Source organism: Macadamia integrifolia, chromosome 1 (genome assembly GCF_013358625.1).
Source record: "Macadamia integrifolia cultivar HAES 741 chromosome 1, SCU_Mint_v3, whole genome shotgun sequence".
NCBI lineage: Eukaryota > Viridiplantae > Streptophyta > Magnoliopsida > Proteales > Proteaceae > Macadamia > Macadamia integrifolia.
The window spans coordinates 2,318,115-2,344,689 of NC_056557.1; the positions used below are offsets into that span (position 1 = coordinate 2,318,115).

A 26,575-nucleotide genomic window follows, 5' to 3' on the forward strand; every position below is an offset into this window, starting at 1 on the left:
GTGTAGCATTGGTCAAGATGCTCCTTGCCCATGCCGTGGTTAGGGAGAAATACCCTCATCACCAGCCCCCTGCTCTAGCGGTTCGGCTCAGACAGCTAGAGCATTAAATTTCGTTGACTTTTTTTATCGTGCGCCGTCCGCTCAGCGCGAAATGCCCTTGATGTGCCACGTGTCTCGGAGTCGTTATTTCACCTTAGGCAGGCAAAGAGACCGCTCCTATTCGCCGTTGATTTCAACAAGATCCAACCGTTCATTCTCCACCGCCTTCTCCTATAAATAGGGTACGTTTTTCCCAGAAGTCTTATCATTCGATCTTGTGATAAAGTCAGCTTAGCTCGCTCCTATCATCACAGAGTTTTAGAGCAACTCGGTGTCGTGAACAACGCTCCTCGCTCGTCCTTACTAGTTCGTCCTGCAACAAGTAAGTACGATTATGGTTGTGACTCGTCGATCCTCTGCTCAACCCTCCGCGTACCCTAGCACTAGCCCCGGAGATCCCAATATGGCATCCGCACGTGATCCGGACTCACCCAACCAGACCCCCTTGACGACTGTGAGGCCTTGGGAAAATCACCCTGAGTGCGCCATTCCCAATCCTTCGTCCTCTAGTGACGATACTTTCAGTAGTCAGGGCTCTAACGACAACTCCGGTTCTGACTGCAGCTCGGGCTTGGGCAGCAGCTCAGGCTTTGAGTCTGTGGAGGTGGTCTCGCCTTAGATCGTCCCGACCAGGGTTGGAGTTGGCTTGGTTACCTCAGCTTAGCCCCCCAATGCCACGGTAGCAGGCACTTCGGGTTGCGGGCCCCTCGGGTGCCAAAGTCCCTGAGGCTGGCCAGGCAGAGTCCGAGGGGGAAGGCTCTGCCTCCTCTGGAGAGAAAAAAACTGCGGTGAATATCCCAAGCATCCTAACGCCCAAAGTATTCGACCTGATCTGGAATCGATACGGCATCCCAAATTACGTGGTGATGCGCATCCCAGATGAGAACGAACGAGTGGACGCCTCTGGGGACGAGGTTACCCTTTACGATGTAGCCTTCCAGAGCGGCCTGAGGATTCCTGTGCCCGAGCTGGTCAGCTCGGTCCTGAAGCACTGGTGCCTCGCTCCCAGCCAGCTGACTCCGAACTCATAGCAGGCTGTTCTTGGCTTTGAGATGTTTGTCTCGAACTTGGGTCGGACTGCGACGCTGGACCTATTCAGGAAGATGTTCTTGGTGAAGAGGCACACCTCAGGGTGGTACTACTTCACTAAGAGGGAGAGGGACGGTCCTTACAGTGATCTGAAGATGTTCCTCAATATGCCTTCCTCGGTGAAGAAGTGGAAGGAGGAGGCGAACCCCTTCAAGAGCAGCTGGGTCAAGCCCACCCTCTCTGTGCTGAACCAAGCACCCAAGCTCTCCCCAGCTGACCTCCAAACATATCAGATGTGTTTGGGTGGGGAGGCTGTGGATGTTTGCATTTTGTAGGATGAAGACTTCCTCCGGGAGTTTGAGCTGAGTGAAGTCCTTGGTGAGGGTCCGATCGAGTTCGGTTATGGTGGTTCAGCTTGGTTTTTTGCAGTTTTAGCTTGTTTCCATTACTAACGCGGCTCAGCTCTTTCTTGTCTTGCAGTGGTTAATGTGAAAGTAGACAATAAGGCCTTGGCTGCGGCGGTAGCGGAGGCGAGGAAGAAAGAGGCCGCTGGGCAGGTTGCCAAGAAGGCCGGCGACAAGGGCAAGGCCATGGCGAGCCCCAACCCAGGCGCCAAGGTCTCTCCTCCCCCCGGCGCGGGCAACAAGTCCTCGCCTCTGATTATCGAAGGTAAGCAAGGGAAGGAGATGCCCCCTCCAGTCCAATATTCAGCTCGGCACGGGACTCCAGGCTCTCTGAAAGGGAAGGAGCCAGCTGGCTCTGGAAAGAAGGCGTCGGGGCACACCGGCACGCTTGACAGAGTTGGAGTAGGGGCCGACGGCCAGAAAGGAGGCCCTCGCCCGTGGACGAGGGGCAGCACGGCAACCCTCCCAAGGTGGCTTGAACGGGGAAGCAGCCCGCGGACCCCTGGGTGGAACTACTAGAGACGGCACCATTCTCGACCCCGTTGCAGCTCGGGTTTGGTGCCACCGTAGCCGTCCCAAGAAGGACGTTGCCCGTGTGAGGAAGTTGCCTGATATCGACTTCGCGGAGCAGGTCTACGCCCGGATGGGGGACTTAAGTATTTCCCGCCTCTTACCCTTTGTGTTTATTTCAGTTCCTAGTATTCATGGCTCCGTTGGATGAATGCAAGGTTTCGCTTATGTGGTGGAGGCCTCCATTCGGTTCGAGAACATGGCCGTTGCTCGCAGCAAGTTGGATGACGAGGTAAAGCTCCTGCGGGGGGAGCTTCAGATGGCCAAGGGTTAGTTGGAGAGTGAGAAGAGAGGCCCGATCTGAGGAGCAGAGGGCGAGAGACCATGAAGAGAGGGCTAGCGAGCTGGAGTGCGAGGTGGCTAAGCAGCTCAGGATCAACAGCGGCCTTGTCAAGGAGAAGGACGCACTCCAGAGAGAGTTGGCCGAGGCGCAGGAAGCCAGCAAAAAGAAAGAAGTTGAACACTCAGCTCGGATTTTCGAGCTGAAGAAGAAACATCAGACCGAGCTGGCTTCGAACGATGAGGTCGCTGCTGAGCGGTGGCTGAATTCTGAAGTTGGGCAGGAATGGCTAGTTGATGTCAATGTCTTATTTCATGCCGACTCAGAAGACGTCATACAGCTCGTCTTTGGCAAGACGCCAGATTATGATTTCTCTGAGTACGAGCAGCGCGCTCCTGCCATAGCTCCCTCTGTACAGCTCGTTGGTCAAGCCGAGGTCGGTGAGGAGGTGACTCAAGTCGACCCTAAAGCCACCAAGTGAACCACCTCACTTCCTCCTGATCCAACCCCCTAGTTTCTGCAGTACTGATGTTGTGCTTCTTGTAGATTTTTTTTTCTTCATTGCGGGAGCGATGTAACCTTCTTCCTTCTCTTCTTTCTTTTTTTCTTTTTGTAAAAATCCCATTTGGGGGTTGATGTAACTTTTGAGGGTTTCTTCTCGAACTTCGTCTATGAAGTCGATGTTTGCTTGGAGCCCGGCTTCGTTCTGTGAAGCTTCGAACACTGCTGATCGGAACGAGGCTTGGGTTACCTCCACAGGGGTTAATGCTTCGGTCCCGTATGCCAATCGGAACGACGCCTCTTTTGTGGGGGTCCGAGCTGAGGTACGATATGCCCAAAGTACACTGAGTAGTTGGTCTGCCCGGTTCTTCTTCTCCCGGTCCAGCCTCTTCTTTATTCCATCTAGAAGTATGTGGTTGGCTTTTTCTGCCTGACAGTTTGATTGTGGGTGTGCTACAGCAGTGTTTCGAAAATCAATGTCAAATTTACTGCAGAAGAGCCTGAATTTCCGATTGTCGAATTGTCAACCATTATCTGTGACCAGTACCTTTGGGACACTATAACGGTATATGACGTCGTCCCTTACGAACTTCTCCATTGCCTGCTCAGTGATTTTGGCTAGGGGACATGCCTCCACCCATTTAGTGAAGTAATCAATAGCGACAATCAAGAATTGGACACCGCCCTTTCCTTTCTTGAACTGACTTAGGATATCCATTCCCCACATTGCGAACGGGATCGGGCAGATTACGGAACTAAGTTCTATAGTCGGGACGTGTGGTACTAGGGCGTGTACTTGACACTTAAAGCACCGCCGGACGAACTTCGTTGCATCTTGTTGCATTTTTGGCTAGTAGAATCCTTGGCGCAACACCTTGTAGGCCAGTGCCCTTCCCCCGATGTGTCCCCCACAAATTCCTTCGTGGACTTCGCGAAGTGTCTCTTCAGCTTGGTTCGGGGGCAGGCACTTCAGCAGGGGCCAGGATATTGTCCTTTTGTAAAGTGCACCTTGGAGGGTGTATTTGGCTGCTCTCCTTTTGATTGCCCTTGCTTCTATTTGATCTCTTGGGAAATGTCCGTCAAGCAAATAGTCCACAATGGGGTCCATCCCGCTCGGCTTGGATTGCTGCGTATTGCTGCACACCAATTCTTGCTCATAGGTAGGTTGGTCTAGTACTTCAAAATATACCGAGCTTGCACAGTCCCCGAGTTCTGCTGTAGCTAGTTTGGAGAGGGCATCTGCTATTGCATTTTCTTCCCGCGGGATCTACACCATTGCGAATGTGTTGAAACTGGTCATCAGACGACATACTTCTTTCAAATATTTGGCCATTCTCTCTTCTTTGGCCTCGTATTGCCAGTTGACTTGGTTAACAATTAGTTGGGAGTCATTATGTGCGACCAGGTCGTCTGTCATTACTACCTTTGCCAGTTTGATTCCCGCAATCAGGGCTTCATATTCTGCCTCATTATTTGTTGCGGGGAATAAAATCTAAGGGCGTACTGTATCGTGAATTCCTTAGGGCTTTGCAGCATAAGTCCTACGCCGCTCCTTGTTGTGGTGCTGGATCCATCAACGAAGAGTTCCCACTTTTGGCTCAGCTCGGCCTCAAGCTCTACTGCTTCTTCAGTTTGTGTACATTCTACCAAGAAATCAGCCAGTGCCTGGCCCTTGATTGCGCTTCTTGGTCGGAATTCAATGTTATGCTCACTTAACTCGACATCCCAACTCACCATACGCCCTGCTACGCTGGGACTGTGAAGTGAATTTCTTAGCGGTTGATCAGTTAGTACAGCGATGGCGTGTGCTTGGAAGTAGGGCCTTAATTTCCTGGCTGTCACGATCAATGCCAGTGCAAACTTCTCAATTCTCTGGTACCTTGTCTTAGCTTCTAGGAGCACATGACTCACATAGTAGATGGGCCTCTGGGTCTTTCCCTCTTCCCTCACGAGGACTGTCCTAACGGCTATTTCGGAGGTAGCGAGGTAAAGCTATAGCTCTTCTCCAGGGTCTGACCGGCTCAGCAGAGGGGGCCTGGTTAGGTAGGCTTTGATTTCATCGAAAGCTGCTTCTCATTCCTCCGTCCAGTGAAATTGCTGTTGACCTTTTCCTCCTTTTAGTAGCTTGAAGAAAGGAAGACACCTATCCCCAGCCCGGGATAAGAACCTGTTAAGTGCGTCCAGGCACCTTGTCAGTTTCTAAACTTCGTGAATGTTTCTTGGCGGACGCATTTCTTGAATGGCCTCGATTTTGGAGGGGTTTGCCTCTATTCCCTTTTACGATACTAGAAAGCCCAAGAATTTCCCAGAGGTTATTCCAAATGCACACTTGGTTGGATTTAGTCTCATCTGGTTCTGCCGTAGGACATCGAAGGCCTCCTTCAGATCTAGCACATGATCAGTGCCTTTCGCGCTCTTGACCAGCATATCATCAACGTAAACTTCCATATTTCTTCCGATCTGGCTTCGAAACATTGTATTCACCATCCTTTGATAAGTGGCTCTGGCATTCTTTAGGCCAAAAGGCATTGCAGTGTAGCAGTAGTTGCCCTGAGTGGTGAGGAAAGCAGTTTTCCCCTCATCTTCCACCTTCATCTTTATCTGGTTATAGTCGGAATATGCGTCCATGAAGGTCAGCATCTCGTGGCCCGCAGTCGAGTCTATAAGGGAGTCAATCCGGGGCAAAGGATAGCAGTCTTTGGGATAGGTCTTGTTCAGGTCAGTGTAGTTTATGCATATCCTCCACTTTCCATTGGACTTTGGAACCGTGACCACATTGGCAAACCAGGTTGGGTACTTTACTTACCTCACAAACCCCGCGGCTAAGAGTTTGTCAACCTCCTTGTTGATGATGGTGTTCCGCTCAGTCGCGAAGTTCCTGTGCTTCTGCTGGACAGGCTTGAAGCGAGGGTTAACGTCCAGACTGTGCTCGACTATGGCCCTGGAGATGCCGGGCATATCAAAAGCCTTCCATACAAAAATATCAGAGTTTTCGCAGAGGAAGTTCAAAATCTCGTCATAAATCTCGTCGCGGCGTTGGGAGCTCAGCAATGCTCTTAGCTGAACAGTTTTTGATGGCTCGGCCTCAGTGATTGGGACGGTAAGCAGCTGTTCCACTGGCTCGGCTCGGGTCAGGAGGCTTTCATCTCGGCAATCAACAATTTCTACCGTACACGCTAGGCCCTAGCATGGTTTCTTGACAGATTTTATGAAGTTGGCATAGCATTCCCGGGATTCCTTCTGGCTGGACTTGCATCCCCCGACTCCATTACTGGTGGGGAATTTGACTTTCATGTGCTTAGTGGACACAATTGCCCCAAGGCCATTGAGACCAGGTCGGCCAAGGATTGCATTGTAGGGTGAGGCGATCTTGGAGACCATAAAAGAAACCATGGTAGTGGCTGTAGGAGCTCCTTGTTCGATGGTTACGGGCAAGTCTACAACTCCTTCTAACTCAGCTGGTGTGCCTGAAAATCCGTACAAGGGTCCTGGGGCTGGCTTTAGGGCCCCAGTGCCAAGCCCCAGTTTTATGAAGGCTTCGTAGGATATGAGGTCAACGGAGGCTCCTGTGTCCACTAGGACCCTGTGGAAGGGGTGGTTGGCCACCACCAATTGAACTACGACGGCGTCGTTGTGAGGCCAGTTCAACTCTTTCAGATCTCTATCAGAGAACGTAATGGGTGGATCCATTCTGAGGGCTTTGACAGGTTGTTCCGTGATGCACACGAACCACGCGTGTGCTTTGGCTTTTCTGATTGATTCCGTCGTGAGTTCGCCCATGATTGTTAGAATGGCTGGACCCACTGGCTGGTTATCGTACGCATCAGCTCCGTCCGTGGCTGATTCCTTGGGTGGCTCGGCCCTATCTCGGCTCGGCCTGGCATCATCTCTTCTCTTCTCAGGCCAGTTCCCTCCATATTTCTACTTTAAATACTTGTTAAGGTATCCAGCCTTGCTGAGCTCATCAATTTCCCTTTTCAGAGGCTTGCAGTCTTCAGTGTCATGCCCATGGTCTCGGTGGTATCGGTAGTACCGGTTGGGGTTCCTCTCCTCTGGTTTAGCCATCATTGGCCTGGGCCAGCGAAAATACTTCTGATCATGGATCTCTAAGAGTAGGTTTGTTCGGGAACGATCAAGTTCATATCGCTCAGGTTCAGCAGTGTCAAGCGCCGATCTGTTCTGTTCTTCTTCGGCTCAACGGGAATCGTCCCTAGGCCTCAAAGTCCTTTTCTTCTCCTTCTCTGACTGATCACCCCTGTCAGCTATCCCTCTGGCGGCCAGGACTTCCTCCATGTTGACGTATTGATTGCATCATCTTAACAGCTCGGGCATTGTTTCTGGCAAGTCAAGGGCCAGAGACTGGACCAGATCAGGGTGCATTACCTCGTTGAACAACGTGCTATACGCCACTCCTTCCGGTAGGTTTTTTACCTCTAGTGTCACCTTGGTGAATCGGGCAAGGAACTCTCTTATAGTCTCTCTTGATTCCTGCCTCATGTTCATCACGTTTTGCGTAGTTTACTTCTACTTCATACTTGCTTGGAAACGTGTGAGGAACGCTCTTGCCAGCTCTTCATAGCTGTGGATGGACCGGGGCTGCATGTTTGACATCCATACCAGTGCAATTCCTTTTAATAAGGCTACGAAGGCTCGGCAGAGAATGGCTTCTGACCTACCATGAACCGTCATGGCTGAGCTGTAATACAGCAGATGATAATGGGGATCTGTGGTGCCGTCATATCCATTGAAGACGGGTATCACAAAATTTGGGGGTAGCTCATCGTCTATCAGTTTGTCGGATAGTGCATTATGGGCCAGAGTTACAGTTATGTCGGTCAGGTGCCTTTGCCTCTGCATTCCTTCTACTCGCTTAGTGAGGCGCTGTATGCAGCTCTCCAAGTCGTCCCTTCTCGCCTTGGCTCGGTGGTCCGGGGAGCGGTGTGCCCTTTCACCTCTTCTAGGGCTTCTTCCTCGGTCTTGATGACCACTAGGCTGATCCTGACCTTGCCGTGATGCACCTCTGGTCGGCCTGGTGGGCGAGCTCTGACCCTTATGGGGTTGATCTTGCCAAGCTATCCTCTGGGAGTTCTCGCATTCTTCTTTGTGCGGATGAGTGCCTCTAGTGAGTCTTTGAGGCGATAGCTGGCGTCTTCCTACCCGGGGTGAGGATCTGTGGGCATCATGTGTCTCTGGACTCTGATGACGTGCGGAACGACGAGCTCTCCCATTCTGGGGCAGGAATGGGGCCTTGCTTGCGCCCTTCGGTAGGTGACCGGGGTGGTACCGAATGAATAGTGCGTGATGTTCTGGCCGACCCCCTCCTAGCTGTTGATTGAGGGGTGGCACTGCTGTCAGGAGATTCGTCGTTGGGTTGTCTATCCAGAACAGGCCTAAGTGGCTGAGCTGAACCAGTCCGTGGCATAGGGAGTGACGAGCCGAACTGACGTATGAAGTCCCGCACCAATGTGTTTGTCGCTAACACCTGCAGTTACAGGCTCCGCATCTGCTCTTCCATATTTGGGTGAGTCACCCGGGATGATGGGACATGGCGAGATAGCTGAGGGTTTTGCTCGCGCTGATCTCCCTCTCCCTGGGCAACTTGCGCATCAAGCCGGGCTTGCTGGGGCCCTCTTGGAGGGGTCTCTGTCGGGACATTCTCCTGCTCTGCCATTGGTGGGAAATGGGGACGTCCAAGTGGTAACTCGCGGGTGGATCTTATTCGTGTTGTCGCAGAAGAAATGACCTTCTTACTCCTTAATTGCATTGGTCTAAGATGGCTTTTTGTAACAGTTTCCCACGAACGGTGCCAGTCTGATGCAGCAAAAATTAACTGGATGATCTTCCCTGGAGTTCCTAGTGCTCTAGCTGACCTGCACAGAAGAGAGGCCAGGGGAGAGCCGGGCTGACCTGACAGGGGACTCTCCGATGCCTAAGTCAGATCTTTCCACAACAGATGCTCAAGAGAGCTTTTTCAGTAAAAGAAGTCCTCGATCCCCATGATGGAGGCTTACTATGATATTTATAGGCTGCTGATGGAGGAAGAATGGGAGACGTTTGTGAAGAGTCCTGTTTAGGCGTAGAGTCCTTGAGGGGAGTGACTCTGTGATCCTGGGAATATTCCAGGTCCTAGGGTATTCCAAGGGAATATTCCCCTCTTATCTCGGAATGTCCAACCGTGTGAGGGATAGATGTCTCTGGTGACGTGTAGTGGATAGAGTCCTGTACTTGTGAATAGGGATTACGTTCCTTGAATGTAGGAGTGGATGAGAGCACGTTTTTGGGAACCTTGTTCTAGTCATCGGGCCGAGGTGGCAGCACGGCCAGATGAGAGACCGAGGTGGCAGCTCGGGCTGATGGAGTACTGAGGTAGCAGCACGGCATGATAGAGGGCCGAGGTGGAAGCACGGCTTGATGGGGCTGAGGTGGTAGCACGGCCTGATGGAGGGCCGAGGTGGAAGCACGGCCCAATGAGGGCCGAGGTGGCAGCTCGGATTGATGGAGGGCCGAGGTAGCAGCACGGCCAGATGGAGGGCCGAGGTGGCAGCACGGCCAGATAAGGTATCAGTGTAGCATTGGTTAGGACGCTCCTTGCCCGTGCCGTGGTTAGGGAGAAATACCCTCATCAGGGAGTAAAATATCTAAATTTTGGTCTGACAAGGAAAAATGCTGACTATTTATCACCTTAATTTGGGGAGTAATATAACTGCATTTGATCTCCAATACTTCAAAAATTAATAATGATTTCATGTTAGGCTTTTGACAAGCCTGAAATTAGATGCGGTTTTACTTTAATCCTCGGATGGGGATGGCAATAGGGTGGTCCAAAACCTGAAAACCGCCATGTGTTGCTCCCGTAATGTAACCTTAGTTGGGTTAGAATTGCCCCTGCCTTGTTCTATGGCCCCCTGCCCAAGTTACTTTGTGAAACAGGTAAGCCCCTTGCATGCTTAGCAAGTTGGGATTAGAACTTGGCTGTCCCTGAATCCAAAATTAATGGCATGAATCAAGTTTTGTTTTACCATATTAGTTTAATACTTCAGTGCTCTTCTCTTGCATTCAGAGATTTCTATTTATGTGATCAGCTCATGGAAATTGTTGCTGCTTTGCCAAGAAAATTGGTGGTCTTTGTTACTCATCACCATCATGATCATGTTGATGGTAAGTTCCTCAAGGAACTAAGAAAAGTTTAGGTTCGTATATTTAATTGCATCTGTTTTTAGTCACTTCTAATATATATGGTGGACTTTTCTCATTCAATGATAAGTGTACTAGGAATTTTCTATATTTGTTTGTACTTGCATGAAATCAGTGAAGTCATCACTAATAAGATCAGAGACCATTGAAAGATCAGTACTTCTTCAAACACCTCATCTATTTCATTCAATCTCTTAACTATTAGAAAGAATGTTGATAAGTATCCATTGTAAAAACTTGTTATCTGTTGCTTCCTACTGCTATGCATGTAAATGAGGACATGGTTTCTGTGGAAGCATATTACAAGAGAAACTTGCAGCGCTATTAGCATTAACCAATGTACCTTTATACTTCATTATAGGCATGGAAATTTTGTTTTTATGTCATCTAACCTGCAATACCTGATACTCTTCTAGTGTATTAAATCTGCATTCCAGATTTTTTCAATTGGAAGGCTGCTTTATTTATTAGGACTGTTTTCTTTACCAACAATAATTGGCTGCTGGACGGATTGTTTTCAGGTCTTTCAATTATCCAAAAATGCAACCCTGATGCAACTCTATTGGCACATGAAAATACCATGCGTCGCATTGGAAAAGGTTTATCACTATCTTCTTTCTTTTACATTTTACATACTGTGATTGTGCTTTTTTTCATGAACTGCACAGGAAGTCCCTTTGGCTTGCATTTGAAACCCCAAGTCTTTTAGGGATTTGGTTTGACAACCTTTCAGCCAGAATTTCATTGTCACATAATAGCCATCTTTCATGTACTATAGATATCTATGGTGTTAACAGGATCTTTGAGCTGAAGTTAAAATATTGAGTGATAATGGCCATAGTTTTTAAGGCGCTGGTGAGGCGATACCTTAGCAGCGCCTTGGCGTTGATGCGGTCTAGAGATGGTAAGGCAGTGCTCCGCCTTATGTGAAGTGGCGCCTTATGGGTTTTTTTTTTTAAACACATTTTAAAATTACTTGATAAAGATTCCAAATATAGATTTTTTATTGGTAGGTGTATGGTTTTGTTAACACTTGAGATGTATGGAATCAGCTTTACTCCACCAAAAATAACCAAAACAAACAAAACAAAAACCCGATTCACAAACAGGGTTTGGATTTTGTTAAGGGTTTTAAGAAAGGACTTTGAGAAGGAATTAAGGAACAAGGAAGAACCACTGATCCAGGCGACCATTTTGCTCCGACAGCGGTGAGCTTGCTTCGGCAGCGGTGAGCTTCATTCTTCTTTGACAGGAGTAGAAATATAGTGGATGACCTTAGGGCTTAGGCACTCATTTTGGCATCATAAAGGTAAGTATAGTAAATACTTGTATTTTTTGTCTTCTTTTCTTTATATTTATAATTTTGTTTCATAATTATGTATTTATATTATATGTTAATATGTTATGATGATTGATGAAGATGAACTTAGTTTATTCACTTTATTGATTTGTTTTCTTGATGAATATCTTACATTGGTATGAATATGAACCTTTAATATTTATTTAACATATGAGTAATAGGATTCAACTAGGATTTGAGCAAAATAGATTGGTTTTATACAAAAAATTACACATGAACGCTTCAGTCGATAAGGCGACGCTTTATGCCCGCCTTATCACTAAGGCGCTCCGAAAGACCCTCAAACGCCTCCGTTGCCTTACCGCCTTAAAAACTATGATAATGGTAGTGTCGTTATACATTGTAAGAATCATGAATTTAATTACAATGGTCTATAATTACATTTCATTGCAGTTGATTGGAAGTATGTCAGCTTATTCAGATCCAAATATGGACAATTTGTTATTTAAATGAACTTATGAAATATGAATATTCTAGTAGCCTAGTTGATTTTCCGTCTTCTTCAAATCATAGTCTGATCTTTGTTTATGCCTCTTCCCTGTGCAACTGTTTATGTCTGAAAGGTTTGGAAGAAAATCTCTGATCTATTAATACAAATACACTGGTATACGACATTAAATATTTATCAAAAGAATTTAATGTGACTAAATTGCCATGACTTATGATCCTACCATGTGATGCTTTTTCCCTACCCTTTTTAAGCAGAGTTCTAAGACCTTTCCTGGCTTTCCTGGGCATGCCTGGCCCACCAGTCAAACTGCCCCCAGCCCTCACAAGTCACTTCTACTCAACCCATTGACTTCAGTCAACAGACCATTTGACCTAAATGGTCAAACCAGTGACCTGGATGTTTGGACTGCCAGACTGACTGGGTCCTAAACAAGATTATTTTGTGATTTCTTTTAGGGATAATTTTTCCTGCCCGGGTTTGTAGTCTCTGCTAGCTCCCTCACTATTTCTCTCTCCTCCCCCTCTTGAAATGACTTGTCTGTCCCCTATTGATTGAACCGATAGGGCCCCCCTCATTGGCTCTCTGCTCTTGCCTGCCCATGTAGCCTCAGCTACTAGGCAGGAAACATCTTCCCTTTCTTTTATAGCAGATGTTTGACAAGCATTATATTTACTGAGAGTTGAATACTTAAACCTAATAGTTTCCCCTAAACATATCTGACTACCTAGCTACCAGTTATGATGTTTTGTGATATACACCAAAGTTTTATGAGCTTTGAACTTATTTTTGACTCACTCAGCTGGGCCAGGCTGGGCTGGTCAACCAGTGACCCCTTGATCTGACTTCATTTATAGGTCAATGAATGGGCCAGTTTTCATGACATTGCTTTAAACAAGTCTGCCCAGGATGGAAGCACAAATGTGGGATTTGAGTTGTCATAGGATCAATGTTAGGGATGGCAATGGGGACAGTTTGAGGGTTTGTATGAACCTTATTGGTTTAGGGTTGAATTAGGTATCTCAACCCTTGGATGCCACCATACTCCTGGGACTTGCCTCAGTTGCACTGTAAAATTGATAATCTCATGCATGCTTCAGTGAAAGGGCCAGTGCTAGCCAGTACAATTGTTATACTTGAATTACAATATGCATTTTGTGTCACAGGTGATTGGTCTCTTGCTTATACCTCAATATCAGGAGGTGAAGAGATTTGCATTGGTGGTGAAAGGCTGAAAACAATTTTTGCTCCGGTACTGTAATTTCCATCTTATTATATTAATCTATCGTCCTAAATGTTTTATATTCGATGATGCAGTTATGATCTCTCTCTCTCTCTCTCGCTCTCTCTCTAGCTCACTCACTCACTCACTCACTCACTCACTCTCTCATGGCAAGTAGATATATCATATGTTATTAAAGGAAAAAGTAGGGCACCTGTATGGGTTTTAGAGGTCTGTTGGGATCTTTTGGTGCTATTGCTTTGCCTTTGATCATATCAGGGGTTTCTCTGTAGAACCAGTTGCTACATTCATATATTGGTCTACTATCCAATCTGGCGTCATGTGTATGATATATTCCTTCGAGGGTGGTCACATTTATGTTGTTACAGGAGTACATAATCTATCAACTCCAGCGGCAATGGGCATGTAGAAATATTTTCCCCTCTTTAGGAATTAGGCATTTAGGCTTCTATTGAGGAAGAATTCAGAGGAGTGGTCTGAATGCAGTTTGATTTGGATTGGTTGTTTCATATTACAAATGATGGTTCCTCTGCAAAAGCCTGCTATGAATTCTGGTAAAAATTCTTCCTCTTTCTGTAGTTTTGTGTGGTATCAATATTATAATTTGTTGTTGGAACCTAGGGGTAGCACCACTAGGTGACAATAGGGACATTAGCTGAGATGATTCAGTTGCATACTGCAAAAGACCAATAACTAACTAATTTAGAAAAAAATTATGGTGCAAAGGACCCAGGGGTGGGGGGGAGGGGCGGAAGAAAACTGGTCTAGGTTGAAGCGGTGACGAAGGACATGAAGCTTGTGATTTAATGGAAATTATGGACCTAGATACAGTGGTTATATATAGAATCAGAACTGGGTTTGTGAAGGGGACAAGTCCTTTTGGAGTTTTGTGTGATGGAGGCCTCAAAGGTAGATTTTATAGGACAGCTGTAAGCTTGCAATGATGTATGGAGCTGATTAGCTGAATGTTTGGCGGTTAAGAATTATTTATTGTAGCTGCGATGAAGGTGTTGAGATGGACGAGTGGGATAACTAGAAAAGATAAATAAGGAATTAATACATTAAAAGTAATCTAGAAGTAGCTCGATAACTCTGCTAGTGTTTTATAACTGGCCCCAAGCCCGGATAAGGTCAGCCAACCCCTATTGTATGGATCCTAGTTGTAGCTTCGATATTTGAGGAGAGAGTTTGAGGTGGCATGTACCCTGTCCAATAAAATCTTCAAATGCATTTGTAAGGGGTGATATGGTTCTAACTAGAGGAGCTAGAAGAGTGAAGGATGGGCCTAAAATGACTCTGGGAGAAGTGAGAAAAGAAATGCATGGATTAGGTTTGGCAACAAGTATGGCTTGAATAGAGTTGGATTCGCATAAAAGGATCTGTGTTGCTGACACATATAGTTGGAGCAAGGCTTAGTTGAGTTGAGTTCAGACTGGAATTGTGGAACAAGTTAATGGAGCTGACCCCAAGTATATCAGGTTGCAATTCATTGAGTTGAGGTAATTACAAAGGAGAGAAGTTATGGAATGGTGTCCAACGGTCTGATCTGATGCTACATGGCAACCAGCTCGCTGATTGATGTAGGCCTAGGGTTTTGAATTTCTGGGGCTGAACTAAAAATGTGATGGTAGGTAGAGAGGCCTGAGGGGAAAGAGATAACGAGATTCTTGCTTAGATAGATCATGAATCGATGAAGAAGAAATAGTAACAGAAAATTAAATAGGGTTTTAAATAAGATGCAGGATCTACAGAGAATGAAGGCAGGAGCTAAGAAATAAAAGAAAGTGTTTTCTTCCCCGTTACTATGCCTAGTGAAGTATAATGCTTCACTAGTTGCCATTTGGCAGTTCATGGATTATAGTCCATGTAATAGAGGACCCCACATACATTTCAATGGCCAAATTTAGTAAAAAAAAGAAGGAAATTTGCTCAAATTTTGATTCAAAGTTTTAGTAAAAATACCAAAATGGCATCTTTTGTAACTTTAGTTACTTCCTCTAATAATTTTAAGCTGAATTTGTACCGATGAGATGCTTTCCTGGTCCTCCATCGCATAGACTAACCCATGAAATGCCAAGTGGCAAATAATGAAGCGTTAAACTCCACTAGGCATTGTGATGCCTAGGACCTAAAAGAAATATGAAAATCAAAGAAATCTATGGGACTGTTTTTGGTACCCACACCCATAAACAGGAGAACGAGAAGAAGAAGGAAAAAGATAGGAACATAGAATAGGGAAGAAAGGAGGAAAACCACTGATGGATTTATAGTTGGAACTCCAGGCTATCAAAGACACTTAATTTTTATTCCATAATCCAGAAATATTTGAAGAATGTTATAAAACCCACATTTGTAGCGACCCACCTATATCCTTTGTAACTTAGACGCTAAGGGGATTTAATTAGACTGTAACTTTAACTGTTGAGTGAAAGTAACTCCTAATTTGGCTTAAAAGCAGACATGAATTAGTGCACTTGGGCTTACCATAAATAGTAAACTTAAACATACTGTAACCAGTAAGATTGAATTTACAAAAAACTGAAATATTCACTAAAATAGAATCTAAGAATTGTTGATGAGATTATGGATGATTTGGCTAACCGGGGTGGTGAGGCCTAGGCTGTGCTTGGGGAAGGCTATTCCTCTGTGGTATATGGGGTTGACGCCTGCATAAATTCGGGTGCCTATGTGTATTCCACTGTTCCTACTTCTTGTATTCTGTCCTGTACTCTACTGTTCTTATTTGTAATAGTTAATATCCAAAAAATATTCAGTAAAAAAAGTAAAAAATAATTTAATAAGAATTCTAAATTAACATAAACCCTCAATATTTCCTGTCTGTCTCTCTCTCTCTCTCTCTCTCTTTTTTTCTTTAGGTCCTAATTTATCCTTTTCTAAGAGTGGGGAGGGAAGGTGTGAACCAGGAGAATTGAACCCAAGACCTTCTGGTAGGATGGGCTTTAACTCTCCACACTCTACTAAGTGTTCTAGGCACTTGTTCACTAGTGGGAACAACAGAGGCATAAGCCTGGAATGACTGAATCCTTTGCTTGTGTGGCTTCCACATTGTTCAGGTTGACTATTGAGTCAAAGCTTCTAAATGAGCAACATTTTGGCCTGTTTCTTTTGCTCATTGCTTTTTTTGCAATTTCCTATAATTCTTTCGTGCTAAGTCCATATTAATTTGCATCATACATGATATGTATTCACTCAGAAATCTGACATAATAATCTCTTTGCAAGTCAGGGACATACAGACGGTCACATGGCTCTGCTTCATGTTAGTACTCACTCACTGATTGTTGGGGATCATTGTGTAGGGTAAGTTTCTCCTAAGGAAAATCCGTGAATTAACCTTCCTCACTAATGGAATTGCCAAAAGCATAAGTGCAGAAGTATGTTAGTATTTATTTTGCCAATGTCACATTCTTCAGTTCTTGTATTTCCCTTTATTTTTTTAGTTCTTTGTAATTCAACCTGAAGTTGTGGAGCTCATAAATTTTTGAAAAATATATTGGTTTGTAACATTGATGCCAAATTCATAGAGGAACAACTAAAAATAAAGTTTCAGCTTCTGTAGCTACTAGCTAGGCAGCTGTTACAGATTGATATGGTCCATTTTAGAAGGGCATTTTCATTACAAACGTAAGTGAATGAAAAAGTAGCACTAACCTGGTATTGGTATTTCTGATATGATTCAATATTAAGTATAAGCGCTAGTTGGAGATTACCATGTTTTTAGTTCATACATATGCTAAATCAAAATATATTAATATTTATTCGTTATCTATTTTTCATGGTATGATCAACAGTTTTTTTACACGTCCATCTATATTAAATTGGGAAAATTTATAACTGTACTAAAAAAGTAGTGATCTGAAATCTGAATGACTTCACTGCTTGATTTTGAGACTTGAATTTTGGTAGAAAGAAAATTGTGTCCAGGAATCAATGTTCTTGACCATCAAATTTACAATTTTGAATTCTGTGTTGAATTTCTACTTGTCATATATTTTCTTGTTTGCATAGATTAGCTTCTCCTGTAGGGAATTGATTTTTGTCTTTTCTAACATGTTATTTCCTTGGAAATTGATCTGCTAATGTCATTCACACTGGATTTCCTGTTTCAGTCAGGGAAGTGCTGTCCTGGACTTCACTAATGGTGGGAACATGAAGGTATGCAAATTCATTCCTATTTATTGTAATATTTTATGAAATGCCAATAGGTATTATGTAACACTTCTCAAATATATGTGCAACACAACTTGATTTTAATGACTATAAGCATAGGTCACTGAGAAGCATGATTTAGAGATCAATTATTGATACCATGTAGCATCCAAGATGAGATACACTAGAGAATAAAGAAGAGAAAGTAAGTTGCAAATATAGGATGGAATGGAATTTGTAAACAAATTAGGAGTTAGAAGTTGTTACCTTGGTCCCAGTATTTAAATCGACGGCATAGTTAGTGCTATGGTGGTGTTTTACTTTGCAAAGTAAAGAAGTCAAATGAAATTCCGGAATTCAAATCCATCTGGCAAAGTTGGTGCCATGACAGTGTTCTGGTTTGCTAAGCAAGGAAAATGTAATTCCAGAATTCAAATCCACTTGGTCAGCAAAGCCAGAGCCAAGGTGGTGTTCTGAACTGTTTTGTAAAGGAAATGAAACAAGATATGAGATACATTATAAAGACGCAAAACTTTGAAGAGAAAATTTTAAAAATGTTGATATAATTAAATTTATGTATGAGGGCGTGGTGACTAGAGTGAGAACTGTGGAAGGTCAAGGCAGCGAATTACCAATTACAATTGGGCTACATTGGGGATCAGCTTTAAGCCCTTATTTGTTCGCGCTTATCATGGATGATTTAACCAGGAACATTCAAGATGAGGTCCCATGGTGTCTGCTTTTTGCTAATGATATTGTTTTGTGGATGAGACTAAAGCATGGATTAACACTAAGTTAGAGTTATGGAGATCAACCTTGGAATCAAGAGATTTTAAGACAAGTAGATCGAAAACGGAGTATATGATGTGTAACTTTAGTCGCACTTTGATGGATAACGATAAGGTGAAAATTGAGGGGAGAGAGAGATAACAAGGTGATTATTTTAGATATCTGGGGTCAACCATAAATAAAGAAGGCGACATAGAGGATGATGTGTCACAGAGAATTAAATTGGGATGGATGAAGTGGAGAGGTGAATTAGTGAGAAGAGACATGTTGCCAGTTGAAGGCTCTAAAAGGACAAGGGAGCATTTGATTCATAGTTGGGCTGATGCAAAAACAATGGGTGGCCTATAATTTAATATTAGATTTTGCTGATGTAGAGAGGGATATCAAAACATTTTCATCCACCAAGTACTGATGCCAATTTGTTGGGGCAAGGGCTAATTGAGTTTAACTGTATTTAGCTAAGTTTCTGACATAATTTAAGTGTACATATAAAACATAGCCTACCTACCATAATTTGGCAAACATGAAAATTACAGAGGTGGTAACAAATTAAAATTGAGAATATATGATAAATTTAGCTTTGTCTATGTAGAAGTGTCACTGATACTTCTTTTTTTTTTCTTTTTTGTGAATAATAAATGCATTTCTAACGAGAAGGGGAAAAAGGTGGGGGGGATATACGACCCCTAGGAGGGGCAAAAAATACAAAGCAAAGCAACAAAACAAATCACTAGTTAGGGGAGGGGGAGGCCCCAAGAAACAACAATGAGCCTGCTCCTTGGGGAATCACGGGCTATGCGATGGCAAGCGGATGAAGTAGCCGGCTTAGAGCTAATGTAAAAAAAGATGGCATTCCAAATCTTGTTAAAAGACCTAGAGTTGGAAGTCCATCTACGAAGATTGTGCTTGATCCAGATGTGACTGATGGTGGCTTTAAATGCAAGCTTCTCAGCAGTATCACAAATAGAGCTCCCAGCAAGAGTCATATTAACCCAAATCCATCCTCTGTGGAGGGGTAGAGTTCTTTTTTTAGTATCCAAGCAGGAGGAGAGGACTCTTTTCCAGACCCAGGAGGAGAATGGGCAATTGAAAAAAGATGCTTAGAGTCCTCGATGCCATTCCAGTGGAGGCAAGAGGTGGGGGAACCTGAATGTGACGATGAATGAAGAAGGATTAGGTGAGAAAGAAATTGGAGAGAGCTCCCAGATGGTGAAAGTATGGTGGGGAATGTGACCAGCAAACCAAATGATCTTATGCCAAAGGACATGGGGGCCTCTAGTGCGAATTAGATCCTAGGCAGAGTAGGAGCTAAAGCGACCAGAGGGGAGTGAGGCTAAATGACCCTGTCCACAGAAGGGTGGAGAAGGGGAAGGGATGACCAGAGGGAGGAGATGGGGGATGTGGTTGAGGGAGAGGACCAAACACCATTATAGACATAGTTGTCAAGGCGTCACCAAGGCGACGACTAGGCGTCCAGGCAGTTTGCCTGGGGCCTAGGCGATAGCCGCCTTGTTGCATTGCATATCGCCTTGTGTTTCGGCACTTATTTATGTCAAATATCATTCAAGTAAATGTTCATTTACTTAAGATATTATTCATAAATAAGCAAATACCCCCTATTTGAATTCAATAAAAATAGTTTAAAAATCAAATTCCAAAAGGATAAAAAGTCAACCCCCCAGTCCAAGAACAAAAACTGGATTTTGGTTTTAGGGATGAATTTCAACTTTTAAATGATGGGATTTTTCTCAATTATGAAAATTTTATAAATTCTATCATGTTAAAACATTGCTAAAAACCAAAAGTTTGGTAAAATAATATTTTGTTTTTATATTCATAAAATTATTTTCATTCAGGTGATTTTAACAGTATTCGTGAACTTAAAAATAAGTTTGACTGAAGCATAACTTTGTCATTGCAACTCAGATTTAAGTAATCTTAGACTTGTTAGAAAGTTGGTTTTATGTTATAACTAATACAAAAAGTCTCATATAAAAATAAAATCATTTAACCAGTTAAACTTATTATAGAATAAGAGCATTTCTCTAAATGTTGATTTTTTATAACTTAATATGACTTAATGTTAATTTTTTATGATTTGATGTGGCTAAATGTTGATTTTTAATGACTTGATGTGGCTTAATCTTGATTTTTTATGAGACAAGGTATATATAACTTACTAAATAATGTTAGAAAATAGGAAAAATAAAAAATAACACTTGTTTGCCTTGTTCGCTTTAAGGCGGGCCCCTTCTCGCCTAAGCGCTTAGACAACCCTCTACCACCTTGGCACCGTGACAACTATTATTACAGATGATGGAGGCAACAAGGGGAGGTCTCGAGCCAAATCAGAGGAGTACATGGATCTGGGTGTCCCACCCTGCCCTCCATATGGCACAGGCATGAGGCACTGGAATTTCTGATTCAATTAGCCAACCAACTCCCAGGGTCCGGATGCAGGTAATAACCAAACCCACAACTAACTCAACTATAACATCAGAGTATATGTAAAATTCCATAAAGATCATAATGTACATGTGGTGATCAGCTACAATGATAGCTTTATAATATTACGGGCCCATTAATAATTCTTCCACAGGTTACAACAAATTACATAATACCACTTACATTTAATTTACACTATAATGCACAAAGTATCAAAAGTCCTTGTCTATAATCACTCCCTGTCCATGACTTCATCTGCAATCAATCTCCTGATCATCTTTGCTTCAACTTCAAAACCTATGGAGGAGTGAGGATGGGTGGTGAGCACGGGAATGCTCAGTGAGGGGTGGGGGCATACAAGCACACAAGCATGCAGAAATTATAAATAATAAATAATTCAACCATTTCATTTCATGTCTACAATCACATAAGCATATAAGAATCATAATCATAAATAATCTAACATACTGCATCACATGTCTACATCACCAACCCATCCAACATACAACATCTCAAATTACATATCATCAACTCATTTATCACACCACATTTCCAATTTATAACAATCAACTCATAATGTAGCATCCACATGGTTCATTTATTAATCTAATTCCATTCTAATTACTAAGTCTCATCCTATGGGTTAAGTGCTATAAGCAACGTAGATGGCATTCCCTACCCTGTATGTTGGGCCTCATGAATACAAGCTCGTTGGAGGCAGGAGCCAGCCAGTCCTGGTTAGAGCCTCAGTCCCTTGGCTAACCCCTAAATAGTAACCTCGACACCATGGTCCCGGTTAAAGCCTCGGGCCTCCATGTGTCCGATAGCCATGCATATGCTAATGCTACACCATACCATGATGTGCCCCCTCAGGATACAGTACGTCGTATCCGGGCGTAATAGTCCTATACGACATACTACCCAGTGGGATTAGCCAATACTTGACCCCCTATTGGCAAGGGGTTATAGCACTGGGGTTGTGTGCCTAACCATATGCAGAATACATGCAAGAGTCATCCAATATGTATTTGTGACTATAGCTGTAAGGCTGACCTCTGAGCCCACGGTGTCGAAAATGCACTTTGGCCACCCCGTGCCACAGACCGTCAATATTACAACCATCACCACGCACAACACACATCTGTGATCACAGATGTAAGACTGACCTCTGAGCCCACGGTACTGGAAATGCACCTCGGCCACACCGTGCCACAAACCGTCAATATTACACCCAATAGGCCAACACCACACATTAGATCATACTATTCATCCACAAATCACAATCTCATTCATTTTAATAGAACGTGCATCAAACCAAATTTTATATACTTCCATTCAAAGCACTAAATACTATCACTGTGTATTCAGCAAAGAGATAAGGAATTACAGACAAACATATCAAGCATAACTGTATACAACAACATCAAATTCCACAAGGAGTAAAAATTACAATAACATAACATGCATAGCAAAGCATACTAATTACAACAAAACACACAAAACACAAAAAAACCCCTCACTTGAAATTTCATATCTGAAATCCTTCACCAGAGTCTTAGCTTCTCGTATCCTCAACAGTGTGGTCATAAGATTCCTAATCAACAAGGTACATATATACATTTAGGTTAATTATCAATGCAATTATCCCTAAATAATCTCCTTAAACTTATTAGAATTCATAGTTATTAAGGTGGTAAGGCGACAGAAGCGTTTGAGGGTCTATCAGAGCGCCTTAGCGATAAGACGGGCATAAAGCGTCGCCTTATTGACTAAAGCATTTCTATGTAATTTTTTTATTAAACCAATCTATTTGGCTCAAATCCTAGTTGAATCCTATTACTCATATGTTAAATAAATATTAAAGGTTCATACTTCATACCAATGCAAGATATTCATCAAGAAAAAAAATCAATAAAGTGCATAAACTAAGTTCATCAATCATCAATCATCAATCATCAATCATCAATCATCAATCATCAATCATCAATCATCATAGCATATAATATAAATACATAATTATGAAACAAAATTATAAATATAAAGAAAAGAAGACATAAAATATACAAGTATTTATTATACTTACCTCTATGATGCCAGAATGAGTGCCTAAGCCCTAAGGTCATCCACTATATTTCTACTCCTGTCAAAGAAGTAATTAAGAACTTAGAATTAAAAAATATCGAAGTAAAAATCGAGATTCCAAATTAAATGGATGAGAAGTGACTAACCTGGGGATTCTGAATATTTTTAGAACCGAGATTCCAAATTAAATGGATGAGAAGTGATTAACCTGGGGATTTTGAATCATTCTAAAAGTATTCAATGAAGAAAAAACATAAAATAAACTAAAAAGCTAAAAATTTAGTAAACAATAGAAGTCAAATACTTAAAAGTTTAAGGACTCAAAAAACTTTAATGTTCAAAAACTCAAAATACTTCAAAATTCAAAGACTCAAAGTTCAATCCAAATCAGTAATTAAATTAAAATCTTCTTCTTCTTCTTCTTCTTCTTCTTCTTCTTCTTCTTCTTCTGCATTCTGTTGCTGGCTTGCATCATTTGGAGCTATGCCATAATCGTCCTCAATGTTTTCATAATCACAAACATCCTTTTCACTCATCTCATCGACTTATTCATCTGAAGAATCTTCAAGCTCTACGCTCCTACCATGCCGAGTATAGCAAAGGTTGGTTACACTGGTAGATGTCGGAGCCCTCCTTGGTCTATTGTGGCCTTGATATGATGAAGATGCCCCAAGTGCTCTATCAACATCTCTCCAAGTGAGATCATTCTCAGGATGAACTAATTCATCCTCTGATTCACCAATCATCCACTTACTACTCCAATTAAGCTCATCAAGCAACAATGGATTGTAGTTTCTGTTTTGTTCTTTTCTTTCTTGGAACCTTGCTTGAAGTCGGCGATTATACTGAATGTAGACAAGATCATTTAACCGTTGATGCTCTAACTATTCCTCTTCTTGGTGTGAATCTGAAAAACATTAATAATATGAGGTTATCTTCAATAAAACCATATTAGGTGAAGTACATGTACTTAGAACTCAATACTCACAAATTCAAATGTGCTCCAATTGCGCTCACAATCAGAAGATGAGCAACAAAGACCAAATATGCGCAATGTAACTTTTGAAAGGTCAGGAGCAGAACTTCCATGTTGGGATCACCAAGAGACTATAAATATATAATATAAAAAAAATAGTTTAAGTAAAAAATCAACATACAAAGTTCTAAACTAATTAGAACTTTAAAAGGAAATATACTTACTAGGATTCAACTTGTCCCTTTGTCTAATCGTCATGTCCTTTGAAAAACTTCCTTAAGCATAGGTATAATTTTCAACCTGGAGAATGATCTTATCTTGCAAGGTCTCATCAGGCACCAACCTTGCAAGAACATCATTGAAGGCATCACTTGCTTTATGGGAAAAGTCCATTTCATTATCTGGATTATTTGCTACTGCCTTAAAGAACTTGTTTGGATTGAGGAAAAAGGCAGTTAAATATATTGGTCGATCCATCATAGTCTCACAACGGTGATAAAAAATCCCTATGATTTTCTTCCATTTCCTTTCATTGTCTCCAAAATTTTTTTTGATGTTCTTCTTTGTCACTTGCATTGCCATATATATTTCAGGCATAACAGGCAACTCATCACCATTTACTATCCTCAAGAGTTGAAAAAGAGGTTGTGATGCTCTTATACAATCCATCACACCATTCCAAAATGTTGTAGCAAACAGAGTCTCAAAAGCTTTCTTCCCTGCCTTTGCAAATGCAAGCTTAGAATGAGACCATCATCATCAACAAATAATTTTTTCAAAGATTCTTTATGCTTGTATGAGCTCTGGAGTGTTAAAAAGGAAGAGGCAAATCTAGTCACTCGAGCCCTCACTAAGTCTCCCCCTATTTTTTGCCTCATAGCTTCAAGAAGGCGAGTGTGCCTGTAGATGAATGTAGTTAATTTCTTGCCCTTCGATATAACAGACATATAAGAGCGTAATTTGCCTATGTCCTCCATCATAAGGTCTATGCAATGAGCTACACATGGACTCCAAAACAACCTCTTCCTTTTCTCCATTAGTAGTCGACCGGCTACAACATAGTTGGCAGTATTATCAATGACTACTTGAACCACATAATCTTCACCAATCTCTTCAACTTTATTATCAAGTAACTTAAATAACATTTCAGCTGTTTGTCATTGGTTAGATGCATCAACAAACTCCAAAAAAAAAAGTCTCCTCTGGACAGTTGACAAGAAAATTAATTAGGTGCCTTCCTCTCGTCTGTCCACCCATCAAATATGAATGTGTACTCATATTTCCTCCAATATCCTTGATACTTCACCTTTAACTCACCAATTTTATCCTTTTCAGACTTCAATAGAGGACCCCCATAGTCATGATATGAAGGGGGCTTGAAACCTGGTCCATATTGACCAATAGCCTCTACCAATTCCTTAAAACTCCTTAACTTCAAAGCATTAAATGGAACACCGCTTTCATAAGCCCACCTTGCAAAGTAAGAACGAAGTTTATCTCTTCTTCTTCTCCTCTTACACGGTTCTCCATTGTTATCTGATAAGGACCTTTATCTCGCCTTTCTGCAACCACTTCTTCAGGAGTCCTCACATGCTTATCCATGGGACCCCTTGTTGTTTGGATTGTGCCTGATTGATAGCTTTATTTTTTCTTGAAGTTGTCCCAGAGCTAGGGACATGAGACCCCCAAATCGGATGTTGTATTATGTTATGGTTCCGTTACTTCTGCAGGTGAAACTCCATATCCATCACTAACATCCAAATCATCTAAACAATCAAGGTTCCTCTTCCTCTGGTTCTTCAAGATTGCATCTCTCATCTCTTTAGAAATCGTTTCCGTTGTTCTTAAACACTTGGCTACATCTCCATAGCCACCAATAAGATGTTGCTTCAAACGTTTTATTCCTCCCTTGACATCCTTCCTACAAAGGGTACACTTAATCCAATTTCTGTTTGTAAGTCAGGCCAGTATCCGTATTTCCATTCAGGATCATTTGATTTAGCTCTCCTTTTTGGATCCTTGCTTGGGTCAATTGTTGACTGTGCAGTAGCAGCAGTACTTGTATTTTCACCCCCACTGCTACCACCAACTATTTCCATAAATGAGTGGATTCAACTTGTCTCTTTGTCTAACATTGTAATGTAAAAAGGTAATCAGAATAAGAAAAAGGTAATAAAAGGGAATATTACAACTATAAGGGAATATTAGCCTATTAGGTAATAAGGTAAGAAAAGCAAATGCCTCCATTAAAGAGATATGGGAAAATCAGAATAAGAAAAAGAAAAAATGCTCCAGGAAAAATAACCCAGTTGTATACTTACGTATCCAGAGATATGAGAAATTGAGAAGACAGAATAAGAAAAAGAAAAAAAGAAAAAAAAAAAAAAAACCGTTAAGACTTGAGAGTCCTACGACTATAACAACTCTCAAGGTCTCACCGAATGGCGTACGATGAAGATGAAAGAAGAAGGAAGAAGAAGGGAGAAGAAAGAAGAAGAGAGAAAAAGAAAAAAAACGCACAAAGAAGATAAGAAAAACCAGAAAATAGAAAAATAAACAATAACATACTTGGAGAGAGTGGAAGGAACCTTCGCCGGAGGTCGTCGAAGGCTGCCAGAGGAGAATAATAGTCGCCGGAGAAGAATCGAAGGAGGAAGGATGAGGGAGTGAGAGACCTCACCGTCGGCTGTGGGGTTTTTCCAATTTGGGGTTTTGCGATTTGGAGTGGAGAGAGATGCGATTTGGGGTTATAACTTTTAAGTTATTAAGTTTTTGATCCAATGCATCACATGTGCATCAAAACTTATACACCTGCCAATGAGAAAATTTAATTTGGAATCTTCATCAAGCAATTTTAAAACTATTTAAGAAAAAAAAAAACCATAAGATGTCACAAGGCATTGCTTAAGTCGCCTTATAGCATAATGCGGCCGCCATAGTCACTTCACATAAGGCAGAGCACTGCCTTATCATCTCTCGACCGCAT

The 26,575-nt window shown here is 42.5% G+C and overlaps 1 protein-coding gene across 3 annotated transcripts in view; it reads left to right on the forward strand.

The window, feature by feature from the left end:
- Nucleotides 1-26,575, forward strand: part of LOC122077959 — a 42,542-nt gene that overhangs the window by 3,727 nt on the left and 12,240 nt on the right. For all 3 annotated transcript variants that reach the window (XM_042643846.1, XM_042643849.1, XM_042643855.1), the window contains exons 5-9: nt 9,966-10,041; nt 10,599-10,676; nt 13,052-13,137; nt 16,375-16,448; nt 17,258-17,303. In XM_042643846.1, coding sequence (XP_042499780.1) covers nt 9,966-10,041; nt 10,599-10,676; nt 13,052-13,137; nt 16,375-16,448; nt 17,258-17,303 — 360 coding nt within the window. The remainder of the gene's footprint in view (nt 1-9,965; nt 10,042-10,598; nt 10,677-13,051; nt 13,138-16,374; nt 16,449-17,257; nt 17,304-26,575) is intronic.